Genomic DNA, 20,629 nt, shown 5'->3' with positions numbered 1-20,629 from the left:
GGGGCAGCCGGGAACCGCCGAAGCCGGGACGCGAACCCGGGTCTCCTGCACCACGGGCGACTACGTTAACCAGTCAACTTAAGGGTCCAACCCATTAGCAAGGGCTAGCGAGTCTAGTTATCCATGGTCATTACACACACAAGTAAAGGAGTTCAAGTATCTCGGGGTCTTGTTCGCGAGTGAGGGTAGGATGGAGCGGGAGAATAACAGGTGGTTGTATGCAGCATCAGCAGTGTCAGCAGTAATGCGGACGTTTACCGGACCGTTGTGGTGAAGAGTAAGCTGAGCCGGAAGGCAAAGCTCTCAATTTACCAGTCAATCTTCGTTCCAACCCTCACCTATGGTCACGAGCTTTGGGTAATGACCGAAAGGGTGAGATCGTGGATACAAGTGGCTGAAACGAGTTTCCTCCGTGTCTGGGCTCAGCCTTAGAGATAGGGTGTGTAGTGATATAACGCCATGTATATACACTGGAACTACACTAGGTGTTATGTACTACCCGGACTGTTATTATGGTTACACCACTACCGTGTATGGTTATTACGTCTGCCTACTGAGCCACGATTAAACCTGAGTTCTATAACCCGGTGTGGTCATTGATCCTCGACCAATACTACCCCAAGTATTACTTCATGGTGGCAGCGGTAAAGTACTCTCTATGAAGAATGAAGATAGACTGAAAAAATTGTCCGTGGATAATTTCTGTCATCATTCAAGCAAGAGTGCGCCGGAGCTGAGCTAGCCGCAAAGCTAACTAGCTAGCTAGCAACAGGAGACGTCGTGGCATCGCATCTACCGACGATGAATTGGTCAGACCCGGACCTGGGTGAGGCAATTTCACTGTATAAACAGAAAATGACTCTGTATTTAGAAGATGAAGAAATAAATGGTGCAGCTAAACAAGCTAGGAAAATATGTCGTGGAATCGGAGATGAAGGATTAAAAAGACTGAACGCCAGTGGTCTCACTGATGATGAAAAGAAAAAGCCTGCCAAACTATGGGACTTCTTTGAAAAACAGCTGAAGTTGAACGTAAATTTCAGAATCCATAGACTGCAACTGATGCAACACAGACAGAAACCAGATGAGAATATTGATGATTTTGTGACCAGAGCCAGAACACTAGCACAGAAATGTCAGTTTTCAGACGAAGAGCTTAACGAGTGTATGATTGAGCTTATTATTGTGAGCACTCCCCATGATGCCCTGAGGAATGATCTATACAGCAAACCAAAAGGATATTCCTTAGCAGAGGTTCTGGCCGAGGGACGGAAATATGAAGCCCTGACAGCAGGCAATGAACAGTTAGACAAACTTAGCCTGTCACACAATGAGAGAATCCACGCTGTGGACAGGGACCTCATATGTCGTAACTGTGGGAGAAGCCACAAACCACGTCGATGTCCTGCATATGATGATGAATGCAATGCGTGTGGTGCAAAAGGTCACTGGGAGCTTTGCTGCAGGAAGGCCAAACGAGAGCGCCAGGAACACTCCAGCCAGAGCAGGAGCGGGGGAAGTAAGTCCCACACACCACAAGACAAACAGCACAAGCGCAAAACCTATATAGACAAAAAGCAACAGAGCAGGACTCGCATACATGCTGTAGAGAGTAGCAGTGAAACAGACAGTGAGAACGAAAGTACTTACCAGAAACATTTCCACTCCATAACTATCAGTGAAAAGTGCATGCATAGCATAGACAGCAAGCCGGCCAGAGAGGAGGCGTACACAGTCCTGAAGGTGACACCACCTGACCTACCTGGTCGTGGATACACACTACGTCTGAAGATAGACACAGGTGCGTCAGGCAACACACTCCCATTGCGTACCTTCAAGCAGATGTACGGTGAAAATGCATGCACCCAGAAACGACTGAAAAAAACCAACAGGAGGCTATCTGCATACAGTGGTCACGCCATCCCCTGCCTAGGCACCATTGACATTCCATGCCAGTACAAAGAATCCAAATGGATCAATGCAAAGTTCTATGTTGTAGACGTACCAGGGCCAGCCATAGTTGGGCTGCCAACATGTGAACTGTTAAACCTAGTGACTGTCAATGTAGATGCAGTGACCGAGAAAGGACATGCAAACCAGAAAAAAGTCAACACAAGACAGACAAAACCCAAAATGACCATATCTAACAGTGCAGACCTAAAGAGAGCATACCCAGACCAGTTTGACAAAATTGGCAACTTCAGTGGAAAGGCCAAGCTCTTCCTGAAAAAGGATGCTGAACCATTCATAGACTCACCACATAAGTGCAGCATTCACATCAAAGACAAACTGAAAGATGAACTGAATAACCTAGTCGAACAAGATGTGTTAAGAAAAGTAGAACAGCACACAGACTGGTGCTCGAGTCTGGCATACAGCACAAAGAAAGACGGTTCCCTTCGCATATGCTTAGACCCCCAAAAGCTTAATGCCAGCCTTAGGAGATGCCCACACAAGATTCCTACTGTGGAGGAACTGAACCCGAAGTTTGCAAATGCAAAAATATTCAGCAAACTTGACGCAAAAGCTGGATATTGGTCAATACACCTAGAGGAAGAGTCACAACTGCTAACCACATTCCAAACTCCATTTGGTAGATACTGCTGGAAACGTTTGCCATTTGGTCTCAGTGTCTCTCAAGATCTCTTCCAGGCAAAGATGGACCAAATCCTGGAGGGGCTCGACGGTGTCGTCAGCATAGCCGATGATATCGCAGTCTACGGAGCAAGCGAAGAGGAGCATGACAGGAACCTGATCAACCTGATGGAGAGAGCAGCCAAGACAGGTATTGTGTTCAACAGTGACAAGTGCACAATCAAACAGACAAGCATCTCATTCTTTGGCAACCTGTACACAGACAAAGGTATCAAACCTGACCCAGCCAAAATCAGGGACATCCAGAAAATGCCGACACCCCAGAACAAAGATGAACTGAGCAGATTCTTGGGGATGCTGACCTACCTGTCACCCTACATCCCAAAGTTCGCAGACAAAGCACACACACTGAGGGTGCTGCTGAAAAGTGACGTGCCTTGGACATGGGACACTGACCACCAAAAGAGCTTTGAGGACCTGAAATCAGTTATCAACGAACATGACTGCCTGAAGTACTATGATCCAAGCACACCTCTGACACTTGAGGTCGATGCATCACAGAAAGGACTGGGCGTGGCATTAGTGCAGAACAAAAGACACATAGCTTTTGGCTCAAAGACACTGGACGACTGCCAATCCAGGTACAGCAACACAGAGCGAGAAATGCTGGCCATAGTCTATGGAATGCAGCGATACCATACCTACCTGTATGGGAAGTCATTCATTGTAGTTACAGACCACAAACCCCTCGTTACCATATGCACAAAGCCACTGCATGCCGCCCCGCCACGGCTTCAGCGAATGCTGATAAAAACACAAGGATACAACTACGAGGTCACGTATCGACCAGGAAACCAGATGGTCCTGGCAGACACACTCAGCCGACTACCCAACCCTGAGAACAACAGCAACATCGAGCTGGACGAGCGCATTGACGGAATAGAGGCAGAAGTCGAGGATCCAGAGATGCTCACTGTTGCAATGATAAACTTCTCTCCCGAGAAACAGGACGCACTCCGCACGGAAACCACCAGCGACCCCAGACTCAATGCACTGAAAGAGCTGATCCACCAGGGATGGCCAGACAACATCAAAGCTCTACCAAGACAACTACGTGAGTACTGGTCATTCAGAGATGAGCTCGCAGTTGAAGCAGGAGTCATATTCAAAGGCAGACAGGTGCTCATCCCAGACTCCATGACTGATTCTATACTCGAACAGCTGCATGTAGGACACCAGGGCATTGAAAAGACACGGCGACTGGCGAGAGAAAGTGTCTACTGGATCAGAATGAACGATGACATCGAAAGAGTCTGCAGGTCATGTAGCGTATGCGTGGAACATCAGGATGCAAATCCAAAGCAACCTCTCAACCCACACAACACACCGTCAAAACCATGGCAATCCCTAGCTTCTGATCTATTCGAGATCGATGGACATCAGTATTTACTGATTGTGGACCAATATTCTAAGTTCCCTCTAGTGGATGAAATGCCCATGCCTGTGTCCAGCCGGGCAGTTGCACAAAAAAATGGAAATGTACATGTCTCTTTTTGGAAGGCCTGACGAGATACTTACAGATAATGGACCCCAGTACACAGGGCACGCGTTCCAGAAATTCACGGCTGACTAGGGAATCAGGCACGTGACAAGCTCACCCCACTATCCAAAAAGCAATGGATTCATTGAGAGGCATGTGCGACACATCAAATCCATTGTGAAGAAAACCATGAGACAAGGAGGTAACATACAAGTGGCCTTACTACAGGTCAGAGCAACACCCATCGACAGTAAACTACCATCACCAGCAGAACTGATCTTCGGAAGGCCGGTCACCACCCTGCTGCCGAGTCGAGGGGACCCAGGCAAGGAGAAAAACCGACTCCACCTGGAGCAGAGAACAGCAAACATGAAGGTACATCATGACCGCAGCAGCGGCAGAGAACTACCTCCACTCGGTCCTGGACAGCACGTATCTGTCCTAAACAAGGAAAAAGGGACTTGGTATCCAGCCACCGTCGTACAAAAGTGCGATGAGCCAAGGAGCTACATTGTGCAAACATCAAATGGGAACAAACTCAGACGTGGCAGGAGCCACCTGCGGGAAATTCACCACCCCCATGCACTGAGGAGCGCAAGAACCCGCTTCACAGAACCTCAACGGGACACTCATGCAGCTGGAACTTCTTCCAGCCAAACCTGTGAAACACACAAGACAGTACGCACAAGATATGGAAGAGCTGTTTCCAAACCAGCTCACTACAAGGACTATGAGTAGAGACAATCACACACAAAAGGAGGGCTCTGAATATGTTTGTATTTTGATACTGTAAAAATTGAAAACTAAACAGGGGGGGGTGTAGTGATATAACGCCATGTATATACACTGGAACTACACTAGGTGTTATGTACTACCCGGACTGTTATTATGGTTACACCACTACCATGTATGGTTATTACGTCTGCCTACTGAGCCACGATTAAACCTGAGTTCTATAACCCGGTGTGGTCATTGATCCTCGACCAATACTACCCCAAGTATTACTTCAGGGTGAGGAGCTCTGACATCCGGAGGGAGCTCGGCGTAGAGCCGCTGCTCCTTCGTGTCGAAAGGAGCCAGCTGAGGTGGTTCAGGCATCTGATGAGGACGCCTCATTGGGACCTTCCTTTGGAGGTTTTCCGAGCACGTCCAACTGGGGGGAGACCCCGGGGTAGACCCAGAACTCGCTGGAGGGACTACATATCCACTCTGGCCTGGGAACACCTTGGGATCCCCCAGAAGGAGTTGGAGGGCGTTGCAGGGGAGAGGGACGTCTGGAGTGCCCTACTTAGCTTGCTGCCACCGCGGCCCTACCCCGGAGAAGCGGCTGAATGAATATTTTGTAGCGAATTCGGGGGGGGCGCAACTACAAGAACTGCCGCAGCCGGGACGCGAACCCGTATCGCCCGCACCGCGGGAGACATCGCTAACCGCTCGACAAAAGGTCCGACCCGTTAGCTAACCGCCAACGTGTCTACTTATCCATGCACGTTACACTACCCCGAATTCCCTACATTGGTGTCAGAAGTGGGATACGCGCGGACGCGCTTTCCCGAAGGAGAGTGGCAGTGTAACGTGCATGGAAAAGTAGACACGTTGGCCCTTGGCTAACGGATCGGACCCTTTAGTCGAGTGGTTAGAAATGTCTCGCGTCACGGCTGCGGCAGTTCCTGTGGTTGCCCCCCGAATTCGCTACAATACACACACACACACACACAAACATATATATATATATATATATACACTCACTGGCCACTTTATTAGGTACACCTTGCTAGTACCGGGTTGGACCCCCTTTTGCCTTCAGAACTGCCTTAATCCTTCGTGGCATAGATTCAACAAGGTACTGGAAACATTCCTCAGAGAGTTTGGTCCATATTGACATAATAGCATCACGCAGTTGCTGCAGATTTGTCGGCTGCAAATCCATGATGCGAATCTCCCGGTCCACCACATCCCAAAGGTGCTCTATTGGATTGAGATCTGGTGACTGTGGAGGCCATTTGAGTGCAGTGAACTCATTGTCATGTTCAAGAAACCAGTCTGAGATGATTCGAGCTTTATGACATGGCGCGTTATCCTGCTGGAAGTAGCCATCAGAAGATGGGAACACTGTTGTCATAAAGGGATGGACATGGTCAGCAACAATACTCAGGTAGGCTGTGGTGTTGACACAATGCTCAATTGGTACTAAGGGGCCCAAAGTGTGCCAAGAAAATATCCCCCACACCATTACACCACCACCACCAGCCTGAACCGTTGATACAAGGCAGGATGGATCCATGCTTTCATGTTGTTGACGCCAAATTCTGACCCTACCATCCGAATGTCGCAGCAGAAATCGAGACTCATCAGACCAGGCAACGTTTTTCCAATCTTCTATTGTCCAATTTTGGTGAGCCTGTGCGAATTGTAGCCTCAGTTTCCTGTTCTTAGCTGACAGGAGTGGCATCCGGTGTCTGCTGCTGTACCCCATCTGCCTCAAGGTTCGACGTGTTGTGCGTTCAGAGATGCTCTTCTGCATACCTCGGTTGTAATGAGTGGTTATTTGAGTTACTGTTGCCTTTCTATCAGCTCGAACCAGTCTGGCCATTCTCCTCTGACCTCTGGCATCAACAAGGCATTTTCGCCCGCAGAACTGCCGCTCACTGGATATTTTCTCTTTTTCGGACCATTCTCTGTAAACCCTAGAGATGGTTGTGCGTGAAAATCCCAGTAGATCAGCAGTTTCTGAAATACTCAGACCAGCCCGTCTGGCACCAACAACCATGCCACGTTCAAAGTCACTTAAATCACCTTTCTTCCCCATTCTGATGCTCGGTTTGAACTGCAGCAGATCGTCTTGACCATGTCTACATGCCTAAATGCATTGAGTTGCTGCCATGTGATTGGCTGATTAGAAATTTGCGTTAACGAGCAGTTGGACAGGTGTGCCTAATAAAGTGGCCGGTGAGTGTATATTGTGGCGAATTCTACTGGAGTGTTCCTGCTCGAAGTTCATTTGCACATTACCCACGATGCAACTGAAGTGTCAATGTTTTGGTTATGTAGTGGGATGTTGAACACGTTAAAAACGTGCATATCTGTTACAGATAGCGGGGATGTGGTGCAAGGTAATGGGGACGTTATGAGAGAGGTTGCATTAGACAACATGCTATTTCCACCATGAGGGTAAAGAGTAGGCAAATAGATAAGTTCGCTTCTGTGGCCAAGTGACGAGGGAAAGCTGAGATCAATGCGAACCTGAGTCTATTATGACTAGCTTGGTTTGCGGTCACTAATAGGTTGCTTGTTAACTCTGAAAGGTTGCCTGAGAAGTCCATTATTTGACCACGTCACAATATGTATAGGTGACGCCAATACATATCGGTATGTGCGTGTGGGTGTGTGTCTTGTGACTATGACTCATTTGCACTGCTGTAACATGGGTGTATGATGCATTGTTGTCGGGTGCTGTGCGGAACTGTGCCTCCGCCTCTTGCTATATCTGGAATTATTGATACATACATACAAATTGTGCATACCGCGTTGCTGTAATTGTTTCTTGTCGTATGCTGCCTGGAGAATACCACTTTTCAAGCCCCTGGGTTTTTTTTAAGCAGTTCCCCTTCACATTTAAAATTTAAAATCTGAATAGTATGTTTACTCGGGTGACATTTTGTATGAAGATCTGACACAATTAAGTGTGGCAAACGTGCAAAAGCAGAGGAAATCGGGATGGGGCAGATTTCGCGGCACTGTATGTTCAAAGTAAAAACAAGTCGATGAGTGCCACGGATATGATGACCACATAGATTACTTATCTCGTCACCGCACAGACAGATCACTCAAGGAAACTATCGAAACTATATTACACGTTGCACGATAGCTATGTTGGTGTCGGGTTATCAGCATCTTCCAAATAATGAAATGAATCGAAGCCTCTTAGACGTTCACACCACAGGTGCTTGGTGCTGCCGCCCCCTTTCTTTCTTTTTAATCGCTACTTTTATCGCTACCTTTTCATCAGTCTGTGGCATCGTGTTTGGGGACAGCTAGATGAAGAGATAGCCCAGCGTAATGCAGAGCCGAACTGACGCAATGTCGCCTGTAATCTTTGTCAATATGTGGCTCCAACCCCTGTCTGGGACTTCGGAGGTTACTGTAGGGAAAGATGCTGCGTTGGTGCTTTGAAGTTACCACGGCAACTGACGGCAAACTGCCAGACGAACGAACCAATTCAGAACACGCAGCAGAAATAATCTGCCAAACTGTGATGAGGGGGAAATGAACCCCCCCCCCAAAAAAAGTGGAAAACAGCTTCTTCCATTGGGAGTGAATAATACATTGCATGATGCATTTAATTTTATTTGCCTAACAGCTAGACCATGAGTCACACACAAAAAAATTAAAAACTTAATCCCAGGGGGATAAGGATTTCAAAAATTGTATTTTTTCCCCTCTAAATGACAACTTTGTACCTTATTCCAGTGTACAGTGGGTGTATGAATAGAGCCAAGCCATTGTTTCACTTGAGCTCTAGACAACTGCTGAGGATGTGGGAGGGGGACTTCGCTGCAGAGATGTTATTTCTCCACACAGGAAAGAGCCAAGCGACACACAAGGCGCCGAATCAATTGCACCACACCACTTTAGCGCCGCCGCGCCTCAGTAGAGTGAGGACACGCCACGGTTAAATACAGCACAGCATAAAATCTATTGACTGTCTTCATTTTTCCCCCTTTCACTGTCCGTGTCACCAGAACTCGATGTATAATGAATGAGTAGCTATAGGAAGAGAGCCATGACGACAGAGAACGTTTTTTGTCATTTTTCAGTGTCTTATGTGCACCGACCACAAGTCTTTATCAATCAATCAATCAATCAATCAATCAATCAATCAATCAATCAATCAATCAATCAAGTTACATTTTATAGCGCTTTTCTAGCTGCAAGAGCCGCCCAAAACGCTTTATAACTAATTAATTCACACACACACACACACCGATGGCGTGGAAGTGTCAGAAACGCTGGTTCTCTGTGACTGAAAGAGGCGTGTGAAACACGCATTCATGTTCCTCATACCAAGCCTTCTTTTGGCAAACAGTTACACAAATATTCTAGTGTAGTCTAGTAAACCATAACTAAGACATACAGTGCTTTAAGTTGATTAGAACAAGGCGACCTCTTCCCTTTACAGGTCCCTCCTCTACAGCAGTAGTGTTCACCCACAACTTTTGCTCATAAAAAAAAAAGAATTGTGTTGTTGTTCGTGTGCATCAGCTTAACGCCCCTGATGCAGTGGTGAAAAGAGGGCAGCTGGGCAGTGTAGCGCTCCAGAACCCGGGACAAGAATAATGCGGGTCTACTGAGGTGGCGCATGTGAACCACGACAACACCGTTTGGTTCAATGAGCAGAAAGCTCTAGCTCGGCTGACTGCTACAACTTGAGTGTGGAGTTCCTGTACTTCTGATCGGCACACGATACAGCTGAGGGCAGGACGGTAGTTACGTAGTATATCGCTCCCCGGTTAGCTACCGTAAACTCACGCAGGTTGCTTCTTACTCAAGTCAGCGAACTGAGGGTTAGATCCTCCTGGCCAGCGCGGCTTCCTGCCTTCAACACACAGCCTCTCTCTCTCTCGCTCTCTCTCGCTCGCGCTCTCTCTCGCGCTCTCTCTCTCGCTCTCCCCGAGGAAATTACCGCCGAGCTGCTGTACACGGGCGGCGTATATCAAATGAACTCGGTCATTCTGGTCTATGAGTTGGTCCAAGAGACGCGACGATGAAGTCGTTGTTGTTACTGGTCGCCATTCTGCGGGTCGCCGAGACAACCAAGGTAGGCTGTGGGAAATATGTTGTGTGCCGCTTCAGGCAGGTGGCGGTCGGACGATTTGCGCCAGTTTTGTCCGCACACAGGCCGGCACTGCTAGCTTAAAAAAAAAACAACGTAATGGGGTTGACCCGTTTCTTATAACAGCGCTAACCGGGGGCCTGTGGGTACGACGGCTACCTAAACGCGGAGCTACTGTACGGGCAGGATATTAGTTTCGCTATCATCACCTTGATTACTGTGCCGTCGAGGTGTCACGCAATACGGCTTACTTGATGACACGCGACTTTCGCTGGGAGAGGCTGCCCTCTCAAATGCTCACTGTCATGTGGAGACTCACTGTTTTAGCTGTTTAATGACTGTTGAGTTGTAAGCCAAAATAGTAATGACCCCCTTTTTTTCTTCTTTTTTTTCAAGCAGCTTTTTTTAATAGTGGTAGATAAACATAAATCATACAATTTCACTCTGTCCTTCTAGGTAGCCTTATTTAAATGGATATTTCCACAATATTGGATGTAATCCATTATACCCAGCAGTCTGTTACAAAGACAGGTTGTTCATTGGGTCCAACGAATCAAGCTGTTTTTATTATAACCAAAAGCCAAACTCAGCACATCATCAATCTATGTGTCTAGTTTGGCAGGTGTGCTGTTGTGTGACGCTCACCGGGTCACCTTGATAACGGACGAGTGAACCGAGTGCTCAGAGTTGCTCAGAGACATATTGAAAATATTTTAGTCTGTTTGTTTATGGGCACGTTTTTAAGGAGTCACAGCATGATCTGAAAAGAGACCAAATAAGGCGGTCAGAGGTCAGGCTGCATCTGCCTCAGCTTAATATTTCAGTGTGAGTAACTCATGCAACGCACAGGGGAGTTTTCTAATCTATGCATTCCACTACTTTCAGTTTACCTCTGTGTTGCCTCACACAATTAACAAGCAGCCACTTGTTTTGTTAGGCATACAGCCATGAGGAAAAGGAAATAACAGGATGTTCCTCCAATTCCACACAATGATTCACGGGGAGTGTACATATCTGACAGTTTCTCCTGTTTTGGTGGGGCTTCTACTGTAGCTCAGTTAAAGCGCACGCAGTTGGTATGTGGCTATACAGCCGTGGGGAAAAGGAAATAAAAAGGACGCTCTTGCACTGCAAACAGTCTGTGGCATTGGTTTCTCAGGTTTGCAGGAGGTGTGTCTTTCTCGTCAGACCCGTCGGTTGTCAGACCACATACATAGAAATTCAACAAAACCCATTGTAGAGGGTTTCTTATATGCCATTTTCGTTTCCTGTCATGCGAGAAATATGCTGCTGTTGTCAGCAAATGTTATTTTTACTTGTCAGGGGAAGGCATGTGTATGTGTGTGCGCGTGCGTGTTTGTGCGTATGTGGGGTGTGCCAATGCATGTGCCTCAGAGGGTTACAAAGAAAAGGAAATAAAAGATAAATCTCGTGGTGTTTTTCTTCGCCATCTCATTGCTCGTTGTCCTCGATGAGCAGCTTCTCTTAACGATCTTATATTTCCAACAGCCATACTCTCTGCCATACCACGCGGACTCAAATGGACTCTGTCAGGACCCCAAAACAGAATATGTAGTCTATGACTTCAATTTGTGCTGCAGCAGGTGTCCACCAGGTAAGTGCGTGGGCATGCATATCAAGGACTGTAATTGTCTGGGATATGAGCCAGGGTGTGGTGAATCCCATTTGAACCCTGTCATGTTTTGTAATAAGACGTACTGCACTGCTACAGTTTATAAGATTTAAAGCAATGATGTTCAGATTGGACGACACCAGGTGTCTGTTTACATGACAGCATACTGCTGTCAGAGTTAACACCGATAATAATTCTAGTGTATCGTCTTGTGTCAGAGCAATGACTCGTTTAAGTCTCCCCCCGCACCGGTGTGTGTCTTCCAGCCACATATCCAGCAGGGACGCTAAGGCTAGCTCAGAGCTTCAACCATTTCGCTCAATAACAACTCAGATAATAACTTGACATGGTAGGGACGATGACCTCATTTGACCCCTCTCTGTGGAGTTAAAGGTTTCAGCAATCCCCTCTCTACAAACGTGGGGTGATGGGTGTAATTAAAGTTTAACTGCGATCACTCGATGTTGAAATTCATCAGCGTGTGAAAAACTTTTTACCTTCTCATGGAATCTAAAAGTATTGGCACATATTCATGAATGGAAAGATTTCAGTTTTGTTTTTTTTTCAGTTGAAATGTAAGTAACAGCCCACAAACTCCTACCCTTCCGAGCTCGAACGAAGCAAAAGCGACTCCCACATACAGTAAAATTTTACATTTTAGCAACGCAACCAAGCTGAACCAGAGAAAACATCTTACATGGAAACTTGTAAGAAGGCAACTGAGAAAATCAACTAGTTTCTCTCAGACCCTTAAAAGATATAACCAGCAAAGGCCCAAAGCCTCCGCATATAATACTGACAAAATACAATGTAAATGAATGAATAAACCCTGTATTAATACATGTGCATTTGCCATAGGAAATCGACTGTTGCAGAAGTGCACCAACACTACTGACAGTGTTTGTAAACCATGTCCAGGAGGCCAGTACATTGTGGACTGGAACTACAACCCAAACTGTTTTTCCTGTTCCAAGTGTAAATCAGGTGGGTGTCTAGTAATACTGTAAATTTTGTTGAGTATGATATATATATGTATGTATGTGTGTGTGTATGTATATATATGTGTGTATATGTATATATGTATATCTACTTCTACTTTCGGCTGCTCCCCTTTCATGTCACCACAGCAGATCCTCTGTTTCCATCTCTTCCTGTCTTCTGCATCTTCCTCTGTCACACCAGCCACCTGCATGTCCTCCCTCACCACATCCATGAACCTCCTCTTTGGCCTTCCTCTTTCCCTCTTCCCTGGCAGCTCCATATTCAGCATCCTTCTCCCAACATACCCAGCATCTCTCCTCCACACATGTCCAAGACATCTCAATCTTGCCTCTCTTGCTTTGTCTCCAAACCGTCCAACCTGAGCGGTCCCTCTAATATACTCACTCCTAATCCTGTCCTTCTTCGTCACTCCCAATGAAAATCTTAGCATCTTCAACTCTGCCACCTCCAGCTCCACCTCCTGTCTTTTCATCAGTGCCACTTTCTCCAAACCATATAACATAGCTGGTCTCATAACCATCTTGTAAACCTTCCCTTTAACTCTTGCTGGTACCCTTCTGTTGTAAATCACTTCTGACACTCTTCTCCACCCACTCCACCCTGCCTGCACTTTCTTCTTCACCTCTCTTCTGCACTCCCCGTTACTTGATTATAATATGTATGCGTAACACAAAATGTTGCATAAGTGTTCCTGATGCAAAAAAATAAAAAATAAAAAATCTTATTTTATCTATGATCAGAGAAAGGTCTAGAGTTTGCCCAGAGGTGCTCTAGTACCATCAAGTCAACGTGTGTGTGCCAGCCAGGAATGTACTGTGTATTGGGATTTGACGACCCATACTGTGAAGAATGTAGGAAATACAAATCCTGCAAGCCAGGCCAAGGGGTCATTCTACAAGGTACAGTGGTTGCAGTTTCTCATAAGGTCAACACTGTGTCTTTGTAACATGCTATTAATGTTATGCAATGTGAAAGAAAATGAAATTCAATGGATTGATAATGTGATAGGCATAATTTATATGATAAGATTAGATTTATCAATAGACAGTGAACGTTCAGATAAAGGTTTTCCATTTAATTGTGGTTTTCAGGCACAGCGCTATCAAATGTGAAGTGTGCACCTTGCCCAAATGGGACGTTCTCTGATAAACCCTCCTACAATGCTTCCTGTCAGCCTCATTCAACGTGAGTGGGTTAAAGCAAAGCAGGTTTATAGATACCATGGGTGTTTGATCACAGATCTTTGAACTCTCTCTCTCGCTCTCGCTCTCGCTCTCTCTCTCTCTCCCCCTCCCTCCTTCCACCTGTCTCTCCAGATGTCATGGAAGGGCTGTTGTGAAAAAGGGTGATCCTTTCTCAGATATTGTGTGTGAACTCCTGCCTTTCTCACACTCCACAATGCCCCAAATCCCATCAACACAGCCACAGACTCATTTTGTGTACACAACCGCCAGTCCACTGATGCCCAGGGTCTCATCAGGCTCGAGCGCCACACTGTCTGCCAGTTTATCTGTTCCAGTGGCCATTGTCAGTGGTCCAACAAAAACCCTGCCACAAGGCACTGACATGAAAGCAGGTAGGCCAATGGTTTCATTGTTCATGTCATAACAACTTATTGATGTTTTAACGATCAACCATTTCTCTGTTTCTCTTTCTTTGTGTGTGTGTGTGTGTGTGTGTGTGTGTGTGTGTGTGTGTGTGTGTGTGTGTGTGTGTGTGTGTGTGTGTGTGTGTTTGTATGTGTTCGTGTATATTTGTGTGCCTGGCAGTTGCCATCGGTACCAGTGTGATTGGACTTCTGACTGTTCTGGTCATTATTGTCGTGGTTCTACTGCGCCGACGTATGATTCAGAAGAAAGGTAAACACAGCCCGCAAAGAGCACTTCAGTCATTTTCTTGTTTTCTAAAGGCTGCCATTGCATCTGCTGTTCACCTCAAAGTTGATTGTGGTGATTGAATAACTTTCATCGTACCTCAAATTTGACATTTTCATTATAATGGTGTGCAATTGTATAAACATTGAGAAGTGCATGGAATGGATGTTAACTTAAGTTTATATTAAGTGAAACAGCCACACAGAGTCCAAGACAAATTTCTCTTAGGGGATAATAGTTATTCTCATCTCATCTCGTCTCATCTCATCTCATCTCATCTCAATATTTTACCCACTGCATGTCACTGTGTTTTCTTACCCAGAGTCTGAAATTGATTTTCCTAAAGTAGAAGCAAATGGAAATGGCAAGGAAGGAGATAACGTGAGTTTCCCTTCAGTCACCTACATCCTATTTCAGCACAGCTCTTTATATCTGTTATGTAAAGAGCATAACTTTATGTACCTCTCATCCACAGAACAATCAGGTTTATTTAGTGGATGCTCAGCTCACTTCATCCACTACTTGCTCCCTGGAACAGCAGTGTCTTTTGGAAACAGAAGATCCGTGCAGTAGCCCCAGTCAGGGTTGTCATGATGCTGAACCTTTGAAGGAGAGTTGTTGCGGCCAGGAGTGCAGGACCATAACAGCTATTCCCTCTACCATACCCTTGAACAACACACAGTCTTTTCTGTCAGAGCCTATGCCTTTGCTCTCCATCACTGAGCCCATCAGCCCTGAGTCGGTCCCCCCTCAACCCACCTCTCAACCCACCAGCCCCCAGCTCATCAGTCCAGTGACCAACAATCCCCATGTCAATGTCAACATCACTTTTCACATAGGGAATGGGTCCTGTGGTGCACTATCCATCATCCCCAAAGACTCAACACAGACAAACCCTGACCTCCCCGTTGGGAAGGAGGAGGAGTGCTGCAGCATACCGCAGCAAGAGGCTGGCAAGCAGTCACTGATGGCAGTGCAGGAGAGTGTCAGCTATGATTGATGCAGTCAGCGAGTACCAAATAACCTAAACCATGTTTTCTCAGTATTGGCTGTTACTTAAATGTGCGTGTGTGTGTGTGTGTGTGTGTGTGTGTGTGTGGGGAGGGGAGAGCACTTTTTTTCCAGGCAGCAAACATTTTGCAGCAACTTTGCGCCATTAAATGGCACTTTGTTTAATATGTATATTGACTGTAAATAAAAGATATGAATATTTTCTCGATTTAGCTTTCTGGTCTTTTTGTCGACGCCAGATGAAAATTTGTGTAGGCTTAACCAAGTTCGTTCTGTAGATGCTATTGCCACCTACTGGTTGATCATGAACTAAACGACGCCTAATGCCTCGCTAGACTGTTCACCGGCAAGATCGGGATCCGAGTTATGTTTGATTCATAACTTGCTTGTCAATGTCATATAGTTTCTTGATCGGATATACAAAGCGGTGTAACCTGACCACACAGGTTCGAGAAAGTTATCGTAGATACAGAAATTACAGGCGTGAGAGCCCAAATCGACCGGCTCATCAGCTGTGCGCAAAGCACCGCGAGTGAAGGTGGGTCATTCCATTATTGGGGGGAACACCATACAGCCAATGGTTAATAAACTCCGCTATTTTATCATTCATTCATTGACTTAAGCTATCGTTTAGTCAAAATTCCCATTTAAGATAATGGTATATTTCAATATGTATGAGTGTCTTCTCTCTGAGTTTGCTAATATTTGTCGACGGGCTTCCGGGACTCACCCATAAATGACGCAAGTGGTTTGCTCCGCCGCCGCTGTGTGTTATTCCCCTTCCTGAAAGAGAGTCGAGCTCTGGCGCTGCTGATGTCGGGGAGGGGAGTGGGATCGCCGGTGAGTGGACTTTTTGTGTATTTATTTATTCGGTAAGCTTTATGGCCAATTGTCATGTTAATGCGCGTGTGAAACCACCGGGGTGTCGGGCTAGCCACTTATCCAACAGTGTACGGACGTTTTAGATAGACAAGGATAGCGGTGTGGGATTTTTTTTTTAATTCCGTCTCCTGCCGTGGCGGTTGTGCTGCTCCTACTCGGATATGTTTACAAATCCTGCGAAGCAGCAAGGTGGAGCAAGCCTATTCACCTCGCCTGGCAGAGCAAACAAGCTAAAGCTGCAACGTGTGCGGTAGTCTGATAGTCGTATAAAGTAAGTTTGGCCTCCAATGGGGAGGGGGGGGGTATAGGCTACTTGTCATGGGGGACTCAAGAGACATTGCCAGTGGTTGCGAGGTAGGACGGCAGCAGTGACAGCATTGCCGCAGGTGCTCCTCTAAAGCTGCCGGCTCGTGGAGACGTGGCTAGAAATAAATGAGTCCCAGACGAAATGGCACTCGGGTAATTACGGCGGTTCCCCAATTTAAAACGTCAACAGCGGATCTTCCAGCTATTGACGTTGCTCTTTGGCCACTCCACTTACGAGCTACCAAGTCCGATTTCATTGCCGATAGCTAAGCAAATGTCAGCGACATTTTGCCCAATTCAAGTTTGTGGCTGTATGAATGACACAGGGGCAACCCGAACATGTGCTATATTTCTAATTGCCCTTTCGGTTTGGCATAATTTAGTACCGAATCAACCAAGAAATCCTTTTACGTGCATAATGGCAAGTGATCCTAATTGCTTTCAAATCTAGGCCAAGCCTGTGTTAGCAGTGTGAAGTAAGCTACAGGAAAATAAAAAAACTAACTAAAATCTCCAAACGAGACTGTGGCTATTAGATTCTGTTTTGCAATGCAACACTTTAGTATTTGCAAGGTACAGCATTTTAACCGTTGAAACAGTTTCGGCCTACTGGGTTAAATTTTTAATACTGTAGACAATGCAATGAGCTCTGCTGATACCTAATTGTTAAGTGGGATGGGAGGCATCTTATTGCTCTTTACTTTTGTCCCAACAGAGAGGTTGAAGAAGTGAACTCCCGTGATTCTTAAGCCGCTGGGAACCAAGTTAAAGAATAAAGCCAACTACATCCCGCTCCAGAACATTGTTATCTTAGATGCGGCATAGTCTCTGTATTTGCAAATGGCTTGCTGTCTGAAGGATGAGCTCCTTTGTTCTATTTGCCTGAGCATCTACCAAGATCCTGTTAGTTTTGGTTGTGAACACTACTTCTGCCGAAAGTGCATCACTGAGCACTGGAGTAGACAAGAAACTCACGGGCCGCGGGACTGCCCTGAGTGCCGGAGGACCTTCACCGACCCCCTGCTCTCTCCGAGTCTCAAGTTGTCTAACATTGTAGAGCGCTACTCGGCCTTTCCGCTGGACGCCATCCTCAACGCACAAAGAAGCTCTTATCCCTGCAAGGACCACGAGAAGGTCAAGCTCTTCTGCCTCAGCGACAAAAGCCTTGTGTGCTTCTTCTGTGACGAGCCAGCGCTACATGAACAGCACCAAGTGACCACGATTGACGAGGCTTACGAGGAGATTCAGGTCAGTGTCAGGAAAGAGCTTCACACTAGATTGGCAGTGATGACAATTATCCAATCATTATTAGTACAGATTAGAAAATCTTTATTTGTCTCGGGAAAGTCAGCTACGTCCATATGCTTGTTTTGCATTTGAGCATTAGCTTGTCTTACATTCTCGTATTTGCACACATCCACACCTGGAAGCTGCATAGTAAAACCAACTACCTTCTACTTTTCGCCACTGAGCAGCTTCACTGGAACCAAGTATTTTACTCATTGGTACCCGGACATTACTTATTCATTTTCCTTTGCGGGTCACATCTTTTCGTGTTGCAAGAGTGTTTTGTTTTTTAGTCCCAGACCAGTGTATTTACACTATAAACAGCTGTCTTTTGGTTTTATAGTGATAATTAGCTCAAGAGTTTAAATAAACCAGGGTTGTCAAAGCTCTTGAGATAACACCCAGGACAGTTTCAGCATGGCGTTTTTGTGGGCAGCGTTTCCATATGGAAGACCAGGATAGAATGAGAAATGAAGTGTGGCATTCTTGAAGGATCATACTGGCTTACGCTCATTATTTTCCTCAGTGCTCTTCTATTTCTCAACATTAACCCACACTGTTTACTGTCTCCACCCACTCACACATCAGTATTTTAGCACAGGGGTGTGCTTACTTTGTATTATTCATTCTGCTACCCACTACATTCAGGATTTGATTTATGAAAATTAATTCCCAAGCAGGTATTCAGCAAGAGCAACAACACAATTGTGGGTAGTTATTCGAAACGCTGCTCTGGAATGTTTTTGAATGAACTTCGCAAGGATTATAAGAAATGAAACAAATCACTTCGCTCTCAACTCGGCAAAGAAGCAAATCTAAAGGCAGCAATGAATGTAATGTAATTATTCATTACGTGAATATAAATATTTTAACAAACATCCATTAACAGTTAGACCTTGAATATACCTTGTCATTTAATGTATAGGGATCAAAATGTAATGGTAGTCTGGGCCAATGTGTTCTTCATTTGCTGTGTCATATTTCCAGGAATAATTTAATTTTCCTTCTCCTTAGCATTTGGATAATCCCATAACTGCAAAAAAAAGCTTCTAATCCTATTCTGTCTTTGTTTCAGTGTGTAAAGCGGTGCAATTCTTAGCCACTATGTGTAGTCTGTTATACAGTTTTGTGCACCTATCACTAATTAAGACATCATCCAGCTCTTAATACTTTTTAATAATAATAATAAAAAAAAGTACTTGGGTCCACCTTTTATGCAGAGTGAATTTTCAGACAAGAAACAGACCAAAGTGTTGATAGTTAATACTTAACTGTTGCTGACTCTGAGGCCAAGGTTAAAAGGGCTAAACTCTTGACCGTCACTTAGACCAGCACACTGGACACTTAGACTTAAATCATCTCACGCAGGAAAAACATTCTCTTTATACCCATTTCATTGTAATGGTGGTTAAAACGTCTACCTTTTTATTACAAATATTTTCTGTTTTTTGTTGTTTTTTTTTAATGCTGCTGCTGCTGTAAGAGAACCACGCATAGTAACGTGTCATATTGTCTCTAAACTTCTTTCTCTCTGTATACAGTACACCATCAGTGAGATGGCATCCATCTCTTGTGGGCTCTGCTTTTGACGATCCATTATGCTGTCCATTTACATCCTTTTGAAAGTATGTCTTTGAGACAGGAAATGCGGCCCACTCGCTTATCGTGCAGAATGAATGACTGTGTTTATGTGCAGGCTGCAACTGGATCATGCATTCCATCTGAGTGAAAAGTATGGAGGCAAAAAGTCCTGTGAAAGGTTTATGTCTAACTGTTTGCAGGGTGATAGGGCGGTTGTGCAGTGGATCGAGAGGTAGTCTCTCAGACATTTTAATTAGATTTGTAGTTGGGTCGATTACACTGGTCCTGTGGAGTTCTTCAGGATTCCACTTAGTCTGGAATAACAGAAAACATGGACTGTTCACTAAAATAATAGGCTTCACATTAACATACCTAGTGATTTCAATGTGCAGGGCAGGACTGTTAAGCAGTGTCGTACAATTATAGTATTAAATATAATTAAAGAAAATTGTGTTCAAGTTTTCCTGCTGAAGTCCAAAGAAGGTTTTGTGCTGGAAGCTTGAGAAAGGGCAAAACTGTCATCTTGACGCAAAAGTAATTAGGCCGAGTACAAGACGTTGCTGTTTTCTTGGACAGTGTGTGGTTCGTCCGCTTAGAGCTCTTTTCAAGGCAATGATCTGGCATTTTCTCATCTGGCAGCCAGTCTGGAGACTGCCCAGATCTGCAACCCTAAAAAGGGGAGGAAGCATGCAACAGAGACCCCCATCTGAAACAGCCGTGTCCCACGATGAGCTTGGCATTTTGCTTTTTCAGATCTATAAGTTGGTGGCTTCCTATGTAACCTCTCATCCTATCCAGAGAAGCCAAAATAGCCAAAGACTAGAAACAGATGGTGTGAGAATAATTTGTCAGATTCGTAATTTGAAATCACAAAGTAGCCAAACGGGGAAATGTCTGCCTTGCCCCCCCATTTGTTAGAAACTATATCCCTGAATTGGGTCATTGTGTGCCAAGAATTATGAGAAAGTAATGGGCTTGATATTAGGAAACATGTTGTTGCAGGTTTTGTTACTGCTTTCCCTCTAGTGAAAAGGGAACGCTGCATCCGAAGGAAACAAATGTGTTCAAGGCTGTGCTTGTAGACA

General features: G+C 45.4%; 2 protein-coding genes across 2 annotated transcripts in view; both read left to right on the top strand.

The window, feature by feature from the left end:
* The first annotated feature begins 9,594 nt into the window (after positions 1–9,594).
* tnfrsf1b (tumor necrosis factor receptor superfamily, member 1B) lies at positions 9,595–15,690 on the top strand. Its single transcript, XM_056274569.1, has 9 exons — positions 9,595–9,953; positions 11,478–11,583; positions 12,460–12,585; positions 13,344–13,502; positions 13,695–13,788; positions 13,920–14,179; positions 14,373–14,462; positions 14,800–14,858; positions 14,953–15,690. Exons 1-9 carry the CDS (start codon positions 9,900–9,902, stop codon positions 15,475–15,477), a joined length of 1,473 nt encoding a protein of 490 aa, XP_056130544.1. The 5' UTR covers positions 9,595–9,899; the 3' UTR covers positions 15,478–15,690.
* A 604-nt stretch (positions 15,691–16,294) lies between these two features.
* Positions 16,295–20,629, top strand: part of LOC130107411 (E3 ubiquitin-protein ligase TRIM62-like) — a 43,425-nt gene continuing 39,090 nt past the window's right edge. Inside the window, exons 1-2 of the mRNA XM_056274008.1 lie at positions 16,295–16,328; positions 17,392–17,924. Of these exons, the coding sequence (XP_056129983.1) occupies positions 17,517–17,924 (408 nt within the window). The 5' untranslated portion in view covers positions 16,295–16,328; positions 17,392–17,516. The remainder of the gene's footprint in view (positions 16,329–17,391; positions 17,925–20,629) is intronic.

The sequence above is a fragment of the Lampris incognitus genome, chromosome 2 (genome assembly GCF_029633865.1).
Source record: "Lampris incognitus isolate fLamInc1 chromosome 2, fLamInc1.hap2, whole genome shotgun sequence".
NCBI lineage: Eukaryota > Metazoa > Chordata > Actinopteri > Lampriformes > Lampridae > Lampris > Lampris incognitus.
Note: the sequence above shows the minus strand (reverse complement) of the source record. Positions and strands in the feature narration are given on the sequence as shown.